Below are 18,397 nucleotides of genomic sequence, written 5' to 3'. Positions count from 1 at the left end.
GCGCGGCTGTGAGCGCGTACAGGCGACGGAATTCCGCGGAATTTATCCGCGAGAATTCCTCAGTGTGAACCCACCCTAACTCCTGGTGACCACAGATAGTGGGGAGAATTTACTGAGAGTGGAATTTCACTTGCCAGTGTTAACTAAACCTCCACCAGTGCACTCATGCACCTCTTGATATGCATTTGATTTATCGACAAATTCAGGAGTATCTGAGGCTGCCTCAGGGATCTACACCAGCTCTGAGCTGGCATAGATTTCTACTAAATCGATAAATTCAGTTTGCAGGGTGGCCAACTCTCTAAAGCAGGGGTGTCAAACTCGCAGCCCTCCAGTTGCAATACTTCAATCCCCATTATGCCTGGACTGCCAAGGCTTTAGCTCTCCAGACATGATGGGAATTGTAGTTTTGCAACAGCTAGACGGGGATTGCAGTTTGACACCTGTGCTATATGGAAAGCCCTGTCCACTTGGTGAGCGTCCAAAGATGCGAAATGTAGCAAAAACCTGTTGGTTTGCACAAAACATTGGGACTATCTACACAATTGTGTGTATTAGGATTGATGCACATGCCACATCCAAGATAAATCCTACTTGTCTAGGTTACATGGTCACAATAGAAGAAGTCAGTGGCAGCTTGATAGGAGGAGACATCAGGACATGCGTAGTAGCTGATCTGGGTGGGAAGCATTTGGTATGTTTAAAGGTTTTTATTGCTGCATCGTACAGTAGCGTTCCTCAACCTGTGACTCTCCAAACCACCACCCATCAGGCCCGGACAGACAGAGGCCAGAGGTTAGGGGCAGTATACTATAACACAGTAAGGCTGTTTATACCTCATAGCCACTGATGCTGATCTTAATAGAAACATCCAGGGGTTGATTGGTGACACCAGCCACGGACTTCACCAATGACATAAAGAGTAATGGGAACCAGACAATGCAGATCAAGGCAAAAATAATCACTCCGCCCATTCCATATTTCACAATCTTTTTCTTCTTCTGGCCCGGGGGCTCTGGGTATTTCTGCAAAAACGAACAGTAAAATTGTTTCAGATTTATTTTAAAGCACAAAACATGTCGGCAAACACAGAAGACACCATACTTTACAAAATACACAATGAATAGGGCAAATCCACAGAGAGGAATCAGGTTCTACAGAAGTTGAATTCACAAATGGTAAAAATAATAATCCTAGAGCTGGCTGATTATATAATATGAGAAACAAAACAACGTTTCCATTGAATCTCCATAGCGAGATCTAGTGCCATAAACTTACATTATGCTGGGTCATATGCTGGAGACGCAAGCTATAGCAACACACTGGAAGCGTATAGCGTATAGTTATGTGCAGCAGGGTGGTGCACTATGGTGATTTCTCAAAAAAAACCCACAGGAGACACACTATGAGGCCATGTTCACACAAAGTGAGAACATTGGCCATTATTTGACATGGCCGCTTTTTGCAGTTTAGAACAATGGCCGATGTCTCAGTTGTTCACCTGTAGTATCACTTCATTTTCACTTCATGTTCACTTCATTTTAATTGGGATTGTGGGCACATTCCGGTGTACCCGCACTCCAATTAGCCATAGAGCACAGTGTAAAGTATGGCAAGGAGCCGTACTTAACAATGTGAGCACATGGCTATCTATTAAGTGAATAGCGGCCGCACAAAATAAACCTGTCAGTAATTTTGTGAGGCCGCAGAGAACCCCGGCCGTAGTGTATACAGTGTGTATACACTACAGTCGTGTTTCATAGGCTGCAATGTAATCGGCCGCTGTCATTAAACAATGTCCGTTATTGCAACCTGCAACAACGGCTGTTGTTTAATGATAAAATACATAGTGTGAATGAGGCCTAAGAGTAAGAATTCAAAACTGCAGCTATATTATGGCTGAATGAAAGTGGCAAAATATTACATATACATCTATATACAGAGAAAAAGAATTAAATCAGACAGTATATGTTATCTTATAACTTAAATACCTTTCTTTAGGACTGCTTAAAGAAGCAATTCACAAAAGATTATTATTGCCCCACCCGCTAGGCGCTGGCACATATACTTACCGCAGCTGATAGGTGTCCCACGGTGCAGTTCATGTCAGCCTCTGCTATGACTCCTCTTCAGTCTCCTGTGATTGTATGCCGGAACTCACGAGCTTCAATGCATTCTCTATGGAAGCGCGTGACTTCTGGCGTTCAATCACAGGACACAGAAGAGGAGCCACAGCTGAAGTGAGCGCGTGCCAGATTTGAACGGCGCCGCGGGACACCGATCAGCTGCGGTGAGTATTAGTGCCATCTCCTAGCGGGGGGGGGGGGGGCAATAATAATTTTTGTGAACTGCTTCTTTAACTGCGACTTCTAATACAGTAGAAAAAGAGGTCAGCCAGACGTATGCAGAAAAAGGTAAGGCTTTTGGCCGGTTAGAGATACACAATGAGAGTGATATGAAAACACAGTTTTTACCTTCTCAGACTCCCGCCAGCACTTCATAATGAAAATGTTAGCATAGATGTCCTCTACACATATCCAACTCGACAAACTGAGTGTGGTATCAGTCCAAACCCAATCCATGACAGCCCTCATCTCAGTCAGGAATGGTACCATGCGGAAACTATAAGGAATAAGGTATAAAAAAATGCATCATGATAGGACTCCAGACAGTCACACATAAAAAAAACAAGCAAACATTAACCTCATTATTGTTGGTCAAGCGTTCCCTAGGCCATGTGCTTCTGATCACAATGACTTAAAAACTATTCAATCAACCAACGAATAAGCATTTTCTCTATTTTTGGCTGATTCTAGGAGTTAGTGTCTATCACTATAAGTGTATCTAGTCATAGGTGCATGCCTCTCACCCCTGGAATAGGAAGAGGTTGATGCAGTTGTAACTCTTTGTTAGGAAGTTTCCCAGGACTCTGTTGGGGTAGCCGCACTTGATCTGGTAAGCTGACAGCCCAAAGTACACACATTTTACAAAGTACCAAAGCTGTGCCACACTGTTTGTGTTAAATCTCCTGCAAAACAGTCAAGAATGAGGATGCGTTACATAAAGAAGTTACACGTGTGATATCGGGACATAAAAACATAAATGGAATGACACAGGACATTGGTATATAATTATGGGAAACTAACAGCAGGTTAGAAGACTTATGTTAAAGTGTTATTGCCGTTACAAAAAACTTTTGACATGTCCTACTGACATGTCAAAAGTTTTGATCAGTCCGGGTCTGAGTGTTCCGACCCGTACCATTCGGGAGAACCAACGGGGAGAAGACACACTGCAGCGCGTCTACTCTCCGCTATGAATTAGAAAAAAGATTCAGACTTATAATGGAGCTCTATGGTCCATGGTCCTCTCCCTGCCCGGACCGATCAAAACTTTTGACATGTCTCTGACGACTGTGACATTTTAAGTTTCTATTGTGCACGGGACACTGAGAATCATCCTCGGAGCCTTTTTCACCAAATCTTCAGTTTAACCCCTTCAAGACCGAGCCTATTGATGCCCGGGCTAAGTTAGTGCAATGTTCCTCCCCGCCTTCTTAGAGCCATAGCGCTTTTATTTTTCCACCTACAGTGCTGGTTGGGGTGTCATTTTTTTGCGCCATGATCTCTAGTTTTTAGAAATATCATATTGTATCATAATGTAACAGAAAAATTTTGATCGCTTTTTATTAGTTTTTTTTCTGATATATCATTATAAAAAATCTGCAATCCTGGTGGGTTTTTTTCCGTTTACACTGTTCAACATGCAGGAACAATAATAAAATATTTTAATAGATCAGATAATTCCGCATGCTACGATATATAATATGCAGTGCATTTAAGTCAATGGAATGACAGATGTCCAATGCACGCAGTGTATAAAATGACAGACGTTGTCTGCGCGGACATCAAAATTCAATCAATTCTTTTTGGACGTCTTTTGTAAACCTGACGTTATTTTTTAGTTGTTCATACAAACATAAAAACATATTGTAAAATTTTGTCATTCAGATTCACAATATAGACATATTATGGATATTTGTTTTTGCTGTTTGTTAACCCTTTAGCCAAGTGCTGTACCTTTCAGTAACTCCAGGCAGGATAAAAAACATCCAGAAATGGATGCCAAACACGAGGACAACCTGGAAGACGCACTTTCCAAACATCGTCTTTCGCAAGTAGATGGCTCTATCAACAATCATGGTGCCAAACTGTAGCAGAAGCATAACCAGGAAAGCCTCTGGCACCTGATCCTCAGACAGAGATTCTGTGATATCCGCTGCAGCAGAATGTTTCTGTGGAGGAAATTTTCAGAATTTCAGTTTGTGTTCTTAAGTTAAATTTTTAAAGTTTTTTTTTTTTTACAGGAGTTTAAAGGGACTCTGTTCCCACAATCTGACCCCCCCAAACCACTTGTACCTTCGGATAGCTGCTTTTAATCCAACATCTGTCCTGAGGTCCGTTCGGCAGGTGATGCAGCTATTGCCCTAAAAAAACTACTTTTAAACTTGCACCCCCGTGCCCAACGGGAGTGGCCTAGATTGTGTATGCATTAGGATGGCACAACCTCTCTGTGCCTCCTCCCCACCCTCTTCATCATTAGGAATGCTCCAGGCAGATTGTCTCCTATTCCCCAGCTGTGGCAGCCCGGCACATGGGCTGGATTGTTAAGCACCGGTGCAATGTTCAGCATGGAGAAAATGTTCCAGTGGCATTCCTAATGATGAAGAGGGTGGGGAGGAAGGACGGAGGGGTAATACAAAGTTAGGGCACAGATATTCTAAGCCAAGCCTGTTGGGCAAGGGGCTGCAAGTTTAAAAGTTGTTTTTTAGGACAATAACTGCATCACCTGCCGAACGGACCCCAGGACAGATCTTGGATTAAAAGCAGCTATCCGAAGGTACAAGTGGTTTGGGGAAGTCAGATTGTGGGTACAGAGTCGCTTTAAGGCCTCATACACATTAGAGAACAGTCATCTAAACAAGCCGACTAATATGAATAGAGTTCTACAGATTCCCTCCCAACAGATGTTGGGAAAAGAAGGATAGATCAGTTGGGCTTCAATGCACAATCCTACAATGAAAACACATTAATAGTCGGGCAAGCCAAGAATTCACATGCATGGAGGAATCTGGACAAAGGTATTAAAGATGTATGGCCACCTTAAGAGACAAAAACCTATGCATCTACAATACCTACCCCAAATGCCCAGTATCCAAAGATGACAATGATAAAATTAATGACATCGACCAGGAACATTATAGCATAGACGTCACACACTGGGCTATACTCTGGGTGTATAATGTCATAGAAGAACTGTCTTATTGGCAAGTAGATCTGCAGAGCTCTGTGAAAAGACAAGACAACCATGGCTTACGTAACCTTATCACAAGACTGAAGAGAAACTACATAAGATCTTGGGATGACTAAAGGTGACTGACACTAATTCAGCTGACAGTTATTTTTCTAGACCCCCCCTTCCCCATATACTACATACTCTGTGAGCACTTGTTCAACAAAGGATCAGGCATGTTGGAAATTAATGTTGATCCAGAGATATTATGATCACATTTAGAAGAAGGAAGGATTTTTTCTCCTAGTAGGGGGCAATAGCTATCTGCCTCAGAAAGGTTTGTCGCCTTCTTCTGGATCAACACGTGGGTTAGAGGTTAAACTTCACAGGCTCTTCAACTTTAGAAACTATGTAATTCGTAACATGCCTGATCCCTTTTCTGCTAGTATAAGTGTAATTTGTATGGCCACCTATCGATCGGATGCTTTGCTTATTTGCTCCCATATACATTATAAAATGTTACATTTTCACTGCTAGTTTCTTTAGTTTGATCCATTGCTGCTTCAGCCTCTCCTTTATTGACTGGCGTTTCTTTTTCGGGTTACGTCTGAAACAGTTCCACTTCCTCTTATTGTCTTTCTTCTGAGGGGTACCTGAGAGGTAAACAGAGGTTATGTATGACCTGCACACAGGCTGCATTTTCCTGTTACTGGCACAGTGAGCTATCTATTCATGCAAGACTTTTCTTTAGTTTGTCATTTTACACTGAATGTGGCTATAAATACCTGGTCTTGGCACAACTCTACTTATAAGGCATATGTGGAGGGGGTAACACATACATATACCACAATCTCCCCTAAAAGAAAAACTAATGGCCTGGTACCTTCGACCACTGCTTTTTGTGAAGCTCTCCTCTTTCTGAAGACATTCTTAGAAGCATTCTGATGCTTAAAAAGATGCCACGGAACCAGTCCCATGTTTGTTTCGTCTTCTCCTTTACTCCCTCGTTTCTTCTGCCTCCTTGTCTTCTTTTTCTTTTTGGACTCTGGTAGACAGACCTCCTTATTGTCCCACAGACCATGGCACTACACATGAGAGCTATCATTACTATAATAATGCATACAGATCTGCCAAACAGAGTCTTAGGGCCCTATTACACGGGAAGATTATCGAGCGGAAAAAAATTGTTATATCCTTCAAATATAAACAATAGAGATGAGCAAACCTCGAGCATGCTCGAGTCGATCCAAACCCGAACTTTGGGCATTTGATTAGCGGTGGCTGCTGAACTGGAAAACATGGATATAGTCATTGGCTGTATCCATGTTTTCCAGACAACCTTAGAGCTTTATCCAAGTTCAGCAGCCCCAGCTAATCAAATACCGAACGTTCGGGTTCGGATAGACTCGAACCCGAACCCGGTTCGCTCATCTCTAGTAAACAATAATCCGTTTGTGTGTTATTGATTGCATCTTTTAAGCTGACCTTAAAATCATTGTTCAACAGTGATCGCTCGCTAAATGTTTGCTAATCTTCTGTGTATGTACACATTGTTTCTTTTTTTGCTGGGATTAGAAGGAGTGAACAATAGAAGTAACAATCAAAACTAACAACTATTGTTCTGTCTGCTATGTTAAACAATTTCAGGTCATTCCCAAAGACGCTCATTAGCATTTGGCAAAAATGAAAAATGTATTTTTAAATTGTAAGAACACTTCTCCACTTTCCACAGGTAGATAGGTGGATTGGTAGTTTACAGCTCAGGCACTGGATAAGTACAGGTGAGTGAATCTACAACATTTCTGCCTAAATCTAAGGGTACTATTACACGGCCCGATACTTGTTTAGCAATGACTGCACTGACATTGTTAGCGATGTCTGTGCAGCCTTTGCTTAAACAGTTTTTACTGTAATAGGCCCTAACTCTAACAAATATTCTGTCAATTTGTTTCATTTTGCAAGATTTGTTCAGCTGTCAAAGTGATCTGATTGCACAGAAAAGTCAGATATGGCTCTTGAAGTCTAGAAGTGAATGCAAATCCTACAAGACTTTAGAATGTCATACCTGACTTTTCCATACAATTGTGCCATTTTCACAGCTGTTCAAATCTTGCAAAGGGAAACTAGTTGTTAGAAGATTTGTTAGGTTGAGAGGTAGTCACAGATAGAGATAAATAAAGCTGCCAAAAGTTCAGCTTCACACAAACCCAAATGATTGGCATTTGAATCCCGCTGACTGTAGAAGGTGGATGCAGCCAGAGGACTGCCTAGGAAACATGGATATAGCCATGCAGCCTGAGGACTGTCTGGAAAATATGGACACAGTCTATGGCCATGTTCACACAACGTAAGTTAAGTATTAATCACGGCCGTTGTTGCCGATTTGCAACAACGGCCGTGATTAATACTTAACTTACATTGTGCTGCAGCTAGAGACTTGGCTCGGTCACAGAACGGCCGGTGTTTTACAAAGTGTGAACATGGCCTATGGCTGCATCCATGTTTTCCAGGAAGTCCTTGGGCTGTACACACCCTCTCCAGACAGCGGGATTCCAATGCTGATTGTTCGGGTTCCTACAAATCCCAACTTTTGGCAGGTACGCTCATCTCTATCTACAAATACTAATAAATACATTTTTGCAACAATCTGCATCACACTGTGGCATGGTAATGTTCTAAACTTACTTTCAGGATAGACCGGTGCAAAAACAGGGCAAGAAGCTGTATTAGGTCAAAATGTACATAGCCATCTTTCTTTTCAATGCCAATTATGTTGGGGAGACGGAACGGTTTATCTGCATTCATGCTCCGATACACTGTAGATGTCCATGGGAAAAAGCCAAACTGGAACGAATACTTGAGGACAACTGTAATCTAGGAAGACAGCAATATAAATCATCAACTTATCAAAGAAAATGCAAAACAAATTGAATATTATAGGCACATTATCAGAGCTGGTACCTCAGTATAGATAATGGCCGTCATCCAGAAGCGTTTTGTGGGTCTAGGTACTGACAGCATTGCCCATAGGAAAATGAGAATGGGTAGAATCAAGGATAAGATGGATGCGGATACCATGTGATTGAGAATGATGACAAAGTAACAGAGCATTTCAGACTTTGATACAATGGTGTTGTAGAGAGCAAAGATGAGACGCAGAGGGCGGGGAAGACTCTGATAAAACCTGTCTGACTCCTCCAGTTCTTCATCACAATACATCCTGGGGAACATGAGGGAGCAGAATGGATAAGATTTTGGGATTTATATATATATTTACTGGTATCTAACGAATGCCTAGAATTTTCCTATCTCCTTCTAGGGAGCAGGAGGCAGGAGCGGGGACTTTGTCAAGCGAGAGAATCCATGGCTGCATGATTTCTGTAGTGTGCAAGGGCCCATGTACAGTAGATAGTATCCTGCTCCCCTATATCTCTACAGTACACAAAATGCTATGATGTCCCCAACTCTTTCTCTATGGCACATACTCAGAAGCAGAGGACTAGCTGCTATATCATGTCCAATACACTGGACATAAGCAAGGAGATCTATGTGCATTCCTTTGGTTATACCACCTAGCACTCCTCACCGCATGTAACCATGCACAAATAGCCCCTTGACCTCTGAGGTTTTCTATATAGCCAGATTAATAGATTCGCCCTACTTACTTGTTCAGGAGCAGTTCACTAGCGGTTAATAGTTGTGGGACATCTGCCAGTGGCCTGCCGCTCCCATCCTGGCCTTGGGATGTCTCCTCAGCTTCAGAAGACTGCAGTTCTTCCTTTAAAATAACGGTGCTATATGACGGTGGGAAATCTGTTTTTGTTTCTGTCATTTCTGCATCCCCTTCATAGTCCTCATCCTCCTGACCCAGCTCCAATCTACCATCTTCATGCACGCCATGACTAAGGGAGGTCAAAATAAAAGAACATGTGCACAGGAAAAAATCTTTAATTTCCAACACTCATGCTATGAATGAAAGCTGAAATGACTAATGCATTTATTCACTGGCACATAACCTGTACAAGAATATACACAAAAGCCTTTAAAGTGAACGTCTATGGCTGAGCGTTATTTATTTTTTAGTGGCTGGAGCTCTGCTGTTCTCACATAGAGCTTCATAGGGTTAAAGATTAAATTGATTTTTTTAAAAAACTGTGTGTGCGACATCAAAAATTTACTTTGAACTCCAAAGATTGATTTTTTAAAATCAATTAACCTATTTGCTAAGTCTATGAAGGGGATTTAGCAATAGATATTCTTTAAAGCATGACTGTCATTTAAATTAACTTTTGCCGAGACCCCCATTAATTATTGGTTACAGCTGAGGGAAACGCACAGTTTAACGCATCTTCTTTATAAGTCTATGGAGCCCTCTTGTAATCAATCAGGCTAAGCACCTAGCTGGAAGTGAAGCTTGCTGATATCTTATGCGCTTCCTCCAGCTATAACTAATGATAGGAGGGGCTCTCCACACTGAGACCCCAACTTATGTAAACCTGTGCAACATGTCAAGAGTTTCTATGAACGACAGTAACACTTTATATAATAAAACTCAGGCTACCTGCAGCCACCACTGGGGGAACTGCAAACAGTTCTTAGATTGAACTCAATTCAAGATCGCACAAGGTCTCACTGTTAAAACCTGCTGTGATCATGAGATGTAGCCAGGTGAAGCTCACGGCAACCTGCTTCACTCCTCAACTGTCAATCAGATGCAACAGTCTATTGAGCTGATCAGTCAGATCTCTTGGCTGGAATGGAATGTTGCGGACAAAAAAAAATATTTTTATTTCCCTAAATAAGATGCATAATGGCTATTTAGCCGTGTGTTGTTTGCATCATCCTTTGTTTTAGTACTGAGGTTTCTTTAGTTACGTCACCTTCTTTCAGATGCCGCTCACAACACCCAACATTTACCTGGAGTCCAAACTCTCAACAGAAGTTGAGTCGAAGGCAAGCATGCGATGGGGCTTTCGGTCTTTTGGGGCTTCACTAGGACCAGTGGGGTCTTCAAAGGACAAAACCATGTCCTCTGTGGGGCAGCTTCCAAAACAATGATAACATCATAAGCTGATACTTTATTGTACTCTTCTAGTGTATTCAGTATAACTACAAGGCTCTCATCTTTACCTGGAGACAAAACTGTCCTGAGACTGCTGAGATTCAACACTCATCATCTTGCAGACTTCCAACCTCTTGGACTGGAGAGTCTCTTCTCTTGTACAACTAACATGGTCATCATTCTCCTCACTGGACAAGGTATGAGTCCTTGAGAGTTGCTTGGCTTTGTAGTACTCAGATATGCTCTCCTGAGAGGCTTCTTTACCCTGAAATTTATAAAAAAAAATGGTTTATTGTTTAATATAACAGTAAAGAAGGAGGACACCAAATTATTCTTAAGGTTTTACCCTGTCCAGGTTCTTTTGTAACATGCAGCGCTCTATTCTCAAGATGGTGGCAATGTCCACACTGTTTTTACAGAAAGAGTTGAGACTTTCAATGATGTCATCTGTCAGAGCTTGGATGAAGACCCAGGAAAACTTCAAGATATTGAGGACCCTCTGAACAATATTCTCTGTCACATGGGAACAAAAAATTGCATGAGTCAATGGTGGTTAAAAGATACCTATAATAAAATATTGTATTACCACAGCATACCTGGTCCATCAACGGTATCATCCTGACTCTCAGTCTGAGATTCCTCTTGTTGGGGTTCCTCTTGTTTCCCTTGATTATCTACTAGCAAAACAAGAATAAAAGCAGAATACCAGTCTGTATTCCATAGGTATGTATGATATGTATGACAAACTATTGAGCCACATCACATTCACACATTTCACATTTTGGAACCATTGAGAGTCAATTTAATAATATAATCTGAATAAAAAATAAAAGAAATTACTGTCATTGTCATTGTAAATCTATGGAGCCCACATGCTACATGTCAGATCAGAACCAGGGAGTGAAGCCCAGAACCATACTGTTCTCCCTGCTAGAACTAGTGGGCATTGAGACCCTTACCTTTCAAAACTTTGTATATGTCTGTGTGATGTATCAAAAGTTTTTTTTACATGATAGTAACCACTTTAAGTGACTTTGTAAATACATTAAAGAAGTTGAGTTGACCCACCCCTCCACTTTTAATAATCTTTGTGTACATGACGCATACAGTATATCATCAGTAAAGTCTATTAAGTTATTTGTGGACCCTTCAATAGCAAGTAGCATCTATAGGCAAGTGGTTGGCTCCACATGGCCCAATATTGTACCATCTGGCTGTTGTTTTTCCAGCTCTTTACGGATCTGCTCTCTGATGGTCTGCTCATCGTTCTTCCGTAGGTTCAATGCAGATTTGGAGCTTGTGGTCCATGCTTCATATGCTAGCTAGAGACAGGGTTAAAACACATAATATCTTTGTACAGGAATTTCATTTATTCAAGAAACTTAAGAACTGATTTTTGTATAGGTTGTTGATTCTGACACATTCCCACTTGCAGTGTTAGTATTATCTATATATTTTCATTCATTTTATAGTAGGCAATTAAATGTCTAAGCAGAACAGCAGTCAGGGTAACAGACTGAATGTTGGCAATCTACAGTATATCTGCATAAAGTTATATCATGAAGACTGAGCTAATGTACTAGCACATGCTTCTGGCACATGCTTTTTTTTTATTGAAGTGTGAGACAATATGGTGGAAACCAAATTATTTACCTGGAAAGCTGTCTTCTTTTTAGGGGGCTCCTCTTCCCTCTTTCCTTTCCCATTCTCATCCCCAGTTTCTTCCTCTTCATCTTCGCTGTCTGTATCAAATAGGCTGTAGCTTCCACTACGAACCACTGAAGGATACAAATATAGATTAGAAGAACACTGACCCTAAGAGCCAATCAGGTTAGATTATTTTTGGAGGGTTTCTGAGATTTCATTTTGACGTTATCCTTAGGAAAGATTATCAATATATGATCGACAGTACAACCAACAAAACTGAATAAGGACATTTGGGGATATTTATCAAAAGGTGTAAAATTTAGACTGGTGCAAACTGGCCACAGCAACCAATCCCAGATCCTCTTTCCTTTCACCAGAGCTGGAAACTGAGCTGTGATTGGTTGCTTTGGGCAGTTTGCACCAGTCTTAATTTTATACCCTTTGATAAATCTCCCCCATTGTGCTATGTCAGACATTAGAAATATTGGTAAACTGTGCATAAAGTGGAGGTTTCTTTCAGCTGTTAACAGGGGCGTAACTACCACTGTAGCAGTCTGCGACTGCTACTGGGCTCACCGCATTAGGGGGCCCAGTGGCCCGCTCTTGCAATAGACTGGGCCCCCTGAGTTGTCATCATTTGCAGCACCTAGTGGCCGAGCAGGTCCCTTTAGCTGCAAGTGCTCCTGACCAGCGATTGCAGTTATGACTATACTTGATGGTTTCTCCCTCATTCTCTTCTCGCTGCCTGTGCTATAACACAAACAGGCAGCTAATGGGGAGCAGTGCAACCAGCGGGGAGCAGAGGGAGGGGCTGCCCAAACAATCCTTAGATTGTTCAGGTTGCCTATTGAAGTCAGCGGTGGTCTGCTGCCGTCGCTCCTGTTACGCGGGGTGATGCGCAAAGGAGCGTCCCTGCATAAATTGAGCAATGAAAGAACATTGTGCATGTCGGCTGATTGTGGCCTTTTAATATGTCCTATTACACAAAACGATTATTGGATTGAATGGCCGGTAATCAGCTAAGTAGTGCCAATAATCATTTCGTGTAATACGTAACCAGGAGAGATAAACTTCTAAATATCATTGTGCAGAAATTTTCTAATGTTACTCTTCTAAATAAACAAATCTTACTTGTTGTGTGAGTCACCCAGGGCTGCCACCATTTCTTTTTCCCATCTTTGTCTTTTTTTTCACCATCATCTACTATTAAAAACACACAAAGAACACACATATCACCAAACCATATAACCAAAAGAAAAAAGTAAGGGGATTAGAATTTACATTACTACATTTAGTTTTTACCTTTGTCCTTTGACGGCTCAAGTGCTTCCTCTCCTCCTCTACTCTCCTTCCTTGCTTTTGCGTCATTTGTTGCTTTCTGCTTCAATTTAATTTGCTCCATTCTGCCAGGTTATGTGATATAATTATACAATTGTACAAAAAGTACCAATCCGCTCATGCAAAGGTCTCATTTACATTGGTCTGTAATAGACGTAGTAATATGGAGCCTCCATGAGACATCACACTGTTCCCCACATTCCCTTCTTTTAGCAGGATTTGCATGGGCTGCGTGCCTTTGTTACAGTAGGAGCGGTCATCCCCTTTAAGGCAGACACATCTTGGTGAACTAGATCTAAACTTTACAGTATTAGGAAACATACTAAGAAAATTCTTAGTCACACATATACATATATTAAAGGGAATCTGCCCACTCTATGTGAAGTTGAATTGTCAGGGTAGTGACGCAGAGCTGCAGCATGCAGGCCTCCTCTTTCCCTGCCGTTACTGGTTGACTGTACGTTAATCAGTAAAGACTGCAGCTCGGCATCGCCTCCTTGACACCTGTACTCTGACCATGAAATAGAGCTTAAAATTTTCTTTTAGACATCAGAAGCTAACAATGTTGTAGGGGCAGTAGTTAAGATCTACAGCAATACCATATTTTACATAACCCATCTCTAGCAGACACATCTGAACAGACACAAAGCACCTTATTGCTAAGCACTTACTGTTTCTTCATTGCCTGGGCACATTTCTTTTCCTCTTCTAGACGTACAGCCACTACTTTCTTAATCTTCTCTTCAAACAGTTCTGCGCCTCTGTTTTCAGAAAAATAAAGGTAAAGTAAATATTCCTCTGGCAGCTGCTTACATTTCATAGTCCATAGTTTGCTGCCTTTAGTCCTATAGCTAAATACCCTGGCCAATGCAAAGTGACTTATGGTTAGTCCTTTTTCATTAATCAATCTTCGTCCGACTGCGGAGATCGGCACTCATTTGCAGTTCCTTTAGCAGGCACGATTAATCGAGTGACCAGGCCACACGAACGATCACTGTATCGTTTGGTTGGCCATTTGAATCTATTGCTAGTGGCTGCCCATCTTCAGTTTACACAAGGAGATGTGCTGCCAATAGCAATAGATTTTAAAGCCCACACAAAAGATGCAATCAGCTGGGGATCGGGCATTTTCCCGCTCCTTGACTGATCGCTGTCACATGTACAAAGGCCGATTAAGCATTTCTAGCAACAATCCTGGCCGATAATCGGCCCATGTAAAAGGGCCTTTACTCGCAAACCTATTGCACCCAGGAATGTATCAGAGAATTACCTATTGTTTTATGTTTTTATGTTAAACATATTTTGTAAAAATTGTTGGTAATTTTTTTTCTAGGTTTCCATTTTACTGTCTATATTTTATAATAATTCTAAAATATTTCTATTCACACCATTAGGTTTAAAACTAAGCTGACACTTCCTGTTCTGTCTCTGATGATATGTAGTGTATGTAGTGATCTGTACAGAATTACAGTGAAAGGCAGCACCAGTAGAAAGCGAAGACAATAGATGAAGCTCCCAGCTCAGCCTCAGCCAATGTTTTCCTATTGTCTGTGTCTATGGGGTTTGTTGTAAAACATCTCTATAAATGTAGGTGAACTAGAATCCATATGAGAAGCCATACCTTGAAGCCAGTAGCTTAGAGGCTTTCAGATCTGCCACCACATAGAGGAAGTAATAGCTGCAGAATACACGACGGTGGATCAAAAGGAAAGTAAAACATATTGCATCCCACACAATTCCTGCTTCATTTTCTGGGAGTTCACATGTCTCATCAGATGGTATTGCTGGAAGACAAGGAATTAATGAGGAAGGAATCCATACATACAATAAATTATGTAGTAGAACTGTAACTTACCCAGGTCATATCCTTTTATAGTACAAAACATACTAAATGTCTGGATGAGCCAGCAGTTGTTCTTCATCAGTTTATCTAGATAAGCACAAGCCCCAATCTGGAAAAAGTAATTTTTAATGTTTATTTTTTTTGTTGTACATCAGGGGTCCCCAAACTTTTCACACAGGGGGCCAGTTCACTGTCCCTAAGACCATTGGAGGGCCGGACTATAAAAAAACAAACTATAATCAAATCCCAGTGCAAAATGCCACAACTCCCCCCAAAGTAAAAGCATCTCTCTTTCTTTCCATCCCTCACCCAGCCCCCACTCAACCCCTCACCCCCCCTTCAACCAGCCCCCTTACTCCCCCTTCACAACCTCAACCAGCCCCCCCTAACTCCCCCTTTACACCCTCAACCAGCCCCCTCACCCCACTTTCAACTCCCCCCACTTCACCTTCACCCCCTCAAGCAGCACTCAAGCAGGTATGTGGGTTACCCCTTGTATGTAGGATCCCCTGCTGTGCCCCCATATAGTAATAATGTCCCCTCCATATACTAATAATGACGTCGCTGCACTTGCTGGGGGATCCCTCCGGCGACTGACCAGAGGGATTCCAAGAGTGCGAGGGGCCCGCCCCGCCCGGGGATGACGACAGCGGCGGCGTGGATGCGGGGCAAGGGCAGGGATAGGCAGCGTTGTGGAAGTCCGATGGGGGCCGGATAAATAGCCTCTGGGGGTCGTATGCGGCCTGTGGGCCGTAGTTTGGGGACCCCTGTTGTACATTGATAACCTGGAGTTCTCTTTGTATAGACTGCAGATGAGGTCACGGCTATGATCTGCCATTCCTTAGAGACAAACACATCAGCCATTTCTCCCGGACCCCCAATCCTGTCCCCTTTTCTGTTAAAACACTTACCGAAAGAAGGTTTTTCATAGTAATTACGAACGCCGTGTAGGCAATGAGGTAGTCCCACAGCTTCAGAACATGACGGACTGGCTTCATCAGAAGGCTACCACCAAACAGCATGAAATGGAAACAGGCCATCAGGTATCCCATACACAGTATATTAATGCGGGTTGTACCGGTGATGAAAATCAAGCACAGCACAAACCAGAAGTGATAACTAAACACCACCACTTTAGCCATATCCAGATAGGACCTGTACAGAATAGAATAGTAATGCATAATACACAAATACTTAATAGTTTGCTAAAGAAAAAATTCATACATCTATATTCTAGCAAAGGGTTCATGGCTTACAGTATACATTAAATGGCAATGAGAGTTTTTATACAGCAACAAAGGTAAACCCCAACTTCCCCTGGTGTCTTGTAATGGACAGATCTTCAATTCACAAGCCTAGAGAGACAGAAATGGCTGCACATCGCACCCATGGTTGATACGAAAGCTTGTTCAGATCAAACCTTATTGCCTCATGTACCACGTGCAGGTCTCTGATACACATGAGTCCCTAACCAAACAACACTGTGCCGGTATTCCGGGGGGGGGGCCTTGGGGTTTGATCCTGTGACATTAGGGTTGCAGGCCCATTCCGTGGCTCCCCGTCCCTGCTTGTACACGCTTTGGAGGGTTTACGTTCACTGACTGACACAGTGTTTTATTAGGGACTCGTGTATCAGAGACCTGCACGTGGTACATGAGGCAATATGGTTTGATTGCATTATATACTAACTTCTGATGTTGGTTTTTAATGTAGCTGAACAAGCTTTCGTGTCAACCATGGGTGCGATGTGCAGCCATTTCTGTCTCTCCAGGCTTCAATTCAGTTGCTTTCTGTCTCTCCAGTTCTTCAATTCAGTTGCTTTGTGTCAGATCTATCTATCTAGAGACTGAGGCCACATATTGCTGGTCAGTACTCACCTGCAGTGGAGGAAGTTGGGTACAGGACTATACTGGCTCAAATCTCCTGGGTCCAAGTCTTTACTAATCTCAATGTTATCACCAGCTAGCATTCGCACACAGGCCAAGTTCTCATCCTCAAATACCTGCCACTGCAGAGAAGCAAGGAGCAGCAGCATGGCGTCATCTAGGCATAAATGCAGAATACAGTATTATCAAAGCCAGGGAACTCCACTTTACAGGTTACATATACTGAAGTAAATACAATAATTTCAATAAATGTACAGTTACTTTCTGTATCTTGTAGTCATAGACAATGGCCAGACAATAGTTCACTATCTAAAATTATCCATTGTCTAACCATTTTTTATTGACAGACACTAGACAATAGAGTGAAATCAGAAATTCAAAAATATTCATTAATTTACCTAGTAGCCAACAAAATAGTATATGCAGCCATAGGCTATATGATATAGGTTGTAGATCAAGGTCAATAGAAGTAGCGCAACGTATTTGCAAAGCTACTCAATTTTATATATATATTATATGTTTCCCTCTCTCCTAATCACCTCTGGTGACAGCAACCAGGACAGAGGGGGTCAGGGGACCCTTGATTTCATAGGTTCTACCCAAATCTATCAGATATGTATGGTGCATCCAATGTCTTATATAAATACAAATTACTTTGCTATATAATGCTTATTACATGCAAAAGGTATGGGTTTTACAGTCAGTTCACATACAAAAGATAAATCGTGGATCAGGGCTTTTGGCAAAGTCAGGAAGATAAAGCCACTTGATAAGGTTTGAGCTGGGTTTAAGTTGAAGCGTCCTCCATGGGTAATCTATAGCAGAAAACAAAGAATTACATGACTGCACAGAGCTGCACAGAATATAGTACTTTAACTACAGCTAGAATAAGTAGTACTGTAAGGGTCCTATTAAACGGGCCAATGAAGGCCCGATCAATATTGTAAACAAGTGCCGATCCGCTAGATCGGCGCTCGTTCACTGGGCCTATTACACGGCTGATAACCATTTAGCAAAAGCTGCACGGACATCATTAGTGATGTCCGTGCAGCCTTTGCCCAAACAGTTAACACTTACCTGTCCAGGCTCCCGGTCTTCTCCTGCGCTCCCGGCTCTGCACGCTGCAGCTTCAGAGCGATTCAGAGTGTTTGACAGACCGGCCTGTCAACTCAGACTGCAGCATGCGGTGCTGGGACGCATACAGAGCGGAGGACACCAGGAGTATGGATAGGTAAGTATTAACTGTTTTGGCAATTGTTCAATGTCGGCCGCGCGTTGTTACTAAGGCCCTATTACACCAAGCATTTATCGGCTGTTATGTACGATGTC

General features: G+C 42.1%; 1 protein-coding gene across 1 annotated transcript in view; it reads right to left on the bottom strand.

Moving 5' to 3' along the window:
- Positions 1-18,397, bottom strand: part of LOC138771861 (piezo-type mechanosensitive ion channel component 2-like) — a 110,995-nt gene that overhangs the window by 15,133 nt on the left and 77,465 nt on the right. Inside the window, exons 27-50 of the mRNA XM_069951864.1 lie at positions 17,782-17,883; positions 17,060-17,225; positions 16,094-16,337; positions 15,195-15,291; positions 14,961-15,123; positions 14,011-14,100; positions 13,304-13,404; positions 13,133-13,204; positions 12,008-12,132; positions 11,562-11,676; positions 10,951-11,031; positions 10,701-10,867; positions 10,423-10,619; positions 10,210-10,335; positions 8,958-9,194; positions 8,254-8,512; positions 7,978-8,166; positions 6,176-6,377; positions 5,816-5,945; positions 5,199-5,346; positions 4,080-4,294; positions 2,870-3,028; positions 2,475-2,622; positions 837-1,025 (exon numbers count right to left, since the gene is read on the bottom strand). Coding sequence (XP_069807965.1) covers positions 837-1,025; positions 2,475-2,622; positions 2,870-3,028; positions 4,080-4,294; positions 5,199-5,346; positions 5,816-5,945; positions 6,176-6,377; positions 7,978-8,166; positions 8,254-8,512; positions 8,958-9,194; positions 10,210-10,335; positions 10,423-10,619; positions 10,701-10,867; positions 10,951-11,031; positions 11,562-11,676; positions 12,008-12,132; positions 13,133-13,204; positions 13,304-13,404; positions 14,011-14,100; positions 14,961-15,123; positions 15,195-15,291; positions 16,094-16,337; positions 17,060-17,225; positions 17,782-17,883 — 3,722 coding nt within the window. The remainder of the gene's footprint in view (positions 1-836; positions 1,026-2,474; positions 2,623-2,869; positions 3,029-4,079; positions 4,295-5,198; positions 5,347-5,815; positions 5,946-6,175; positions 6,378-7,977; positions 8,167-8,253; positions 8,513-8,957; positions 9,195-10,209; positions 10,336-10,422; positions 10,620-10,700; positions 10,868-10,950; positions 11,032-11,561; positions 11,677-12,007; positions 12,133-13,132; positions 13,205-13,303; positions 13,405-14,010; positions 14,101-14,960; positions 15,124-15,194; positions 15,292-16,093; positions 16,338-17,059; positions 17,226-17,781; positions 17,884-18,397) is intronic.

The sequence above is a fragment of the Dendropsophus ebraccatus genome, chromosome 14 (genome assembly GCF_027789765.1).
Source record: "Dendropsophus ebraccatus isolate aDenEbr1 chromosome 14, aDenEbr1.pat, whole genome shotgun sequence".
In the NCBI taxonomy this organism is placed as follows: domain Eukaryota; kingdom Metazoa; phylum Chordata; class Amphibia; order Anura; family Hylidae; genus Dendropsophus; species Dendropsophus ebraccatus.
The sequence above is the reverse complement of the archived record's forward strand: the minus strand, read 5'-3'. Positions and strand labels throughout refer to the sequence as shown.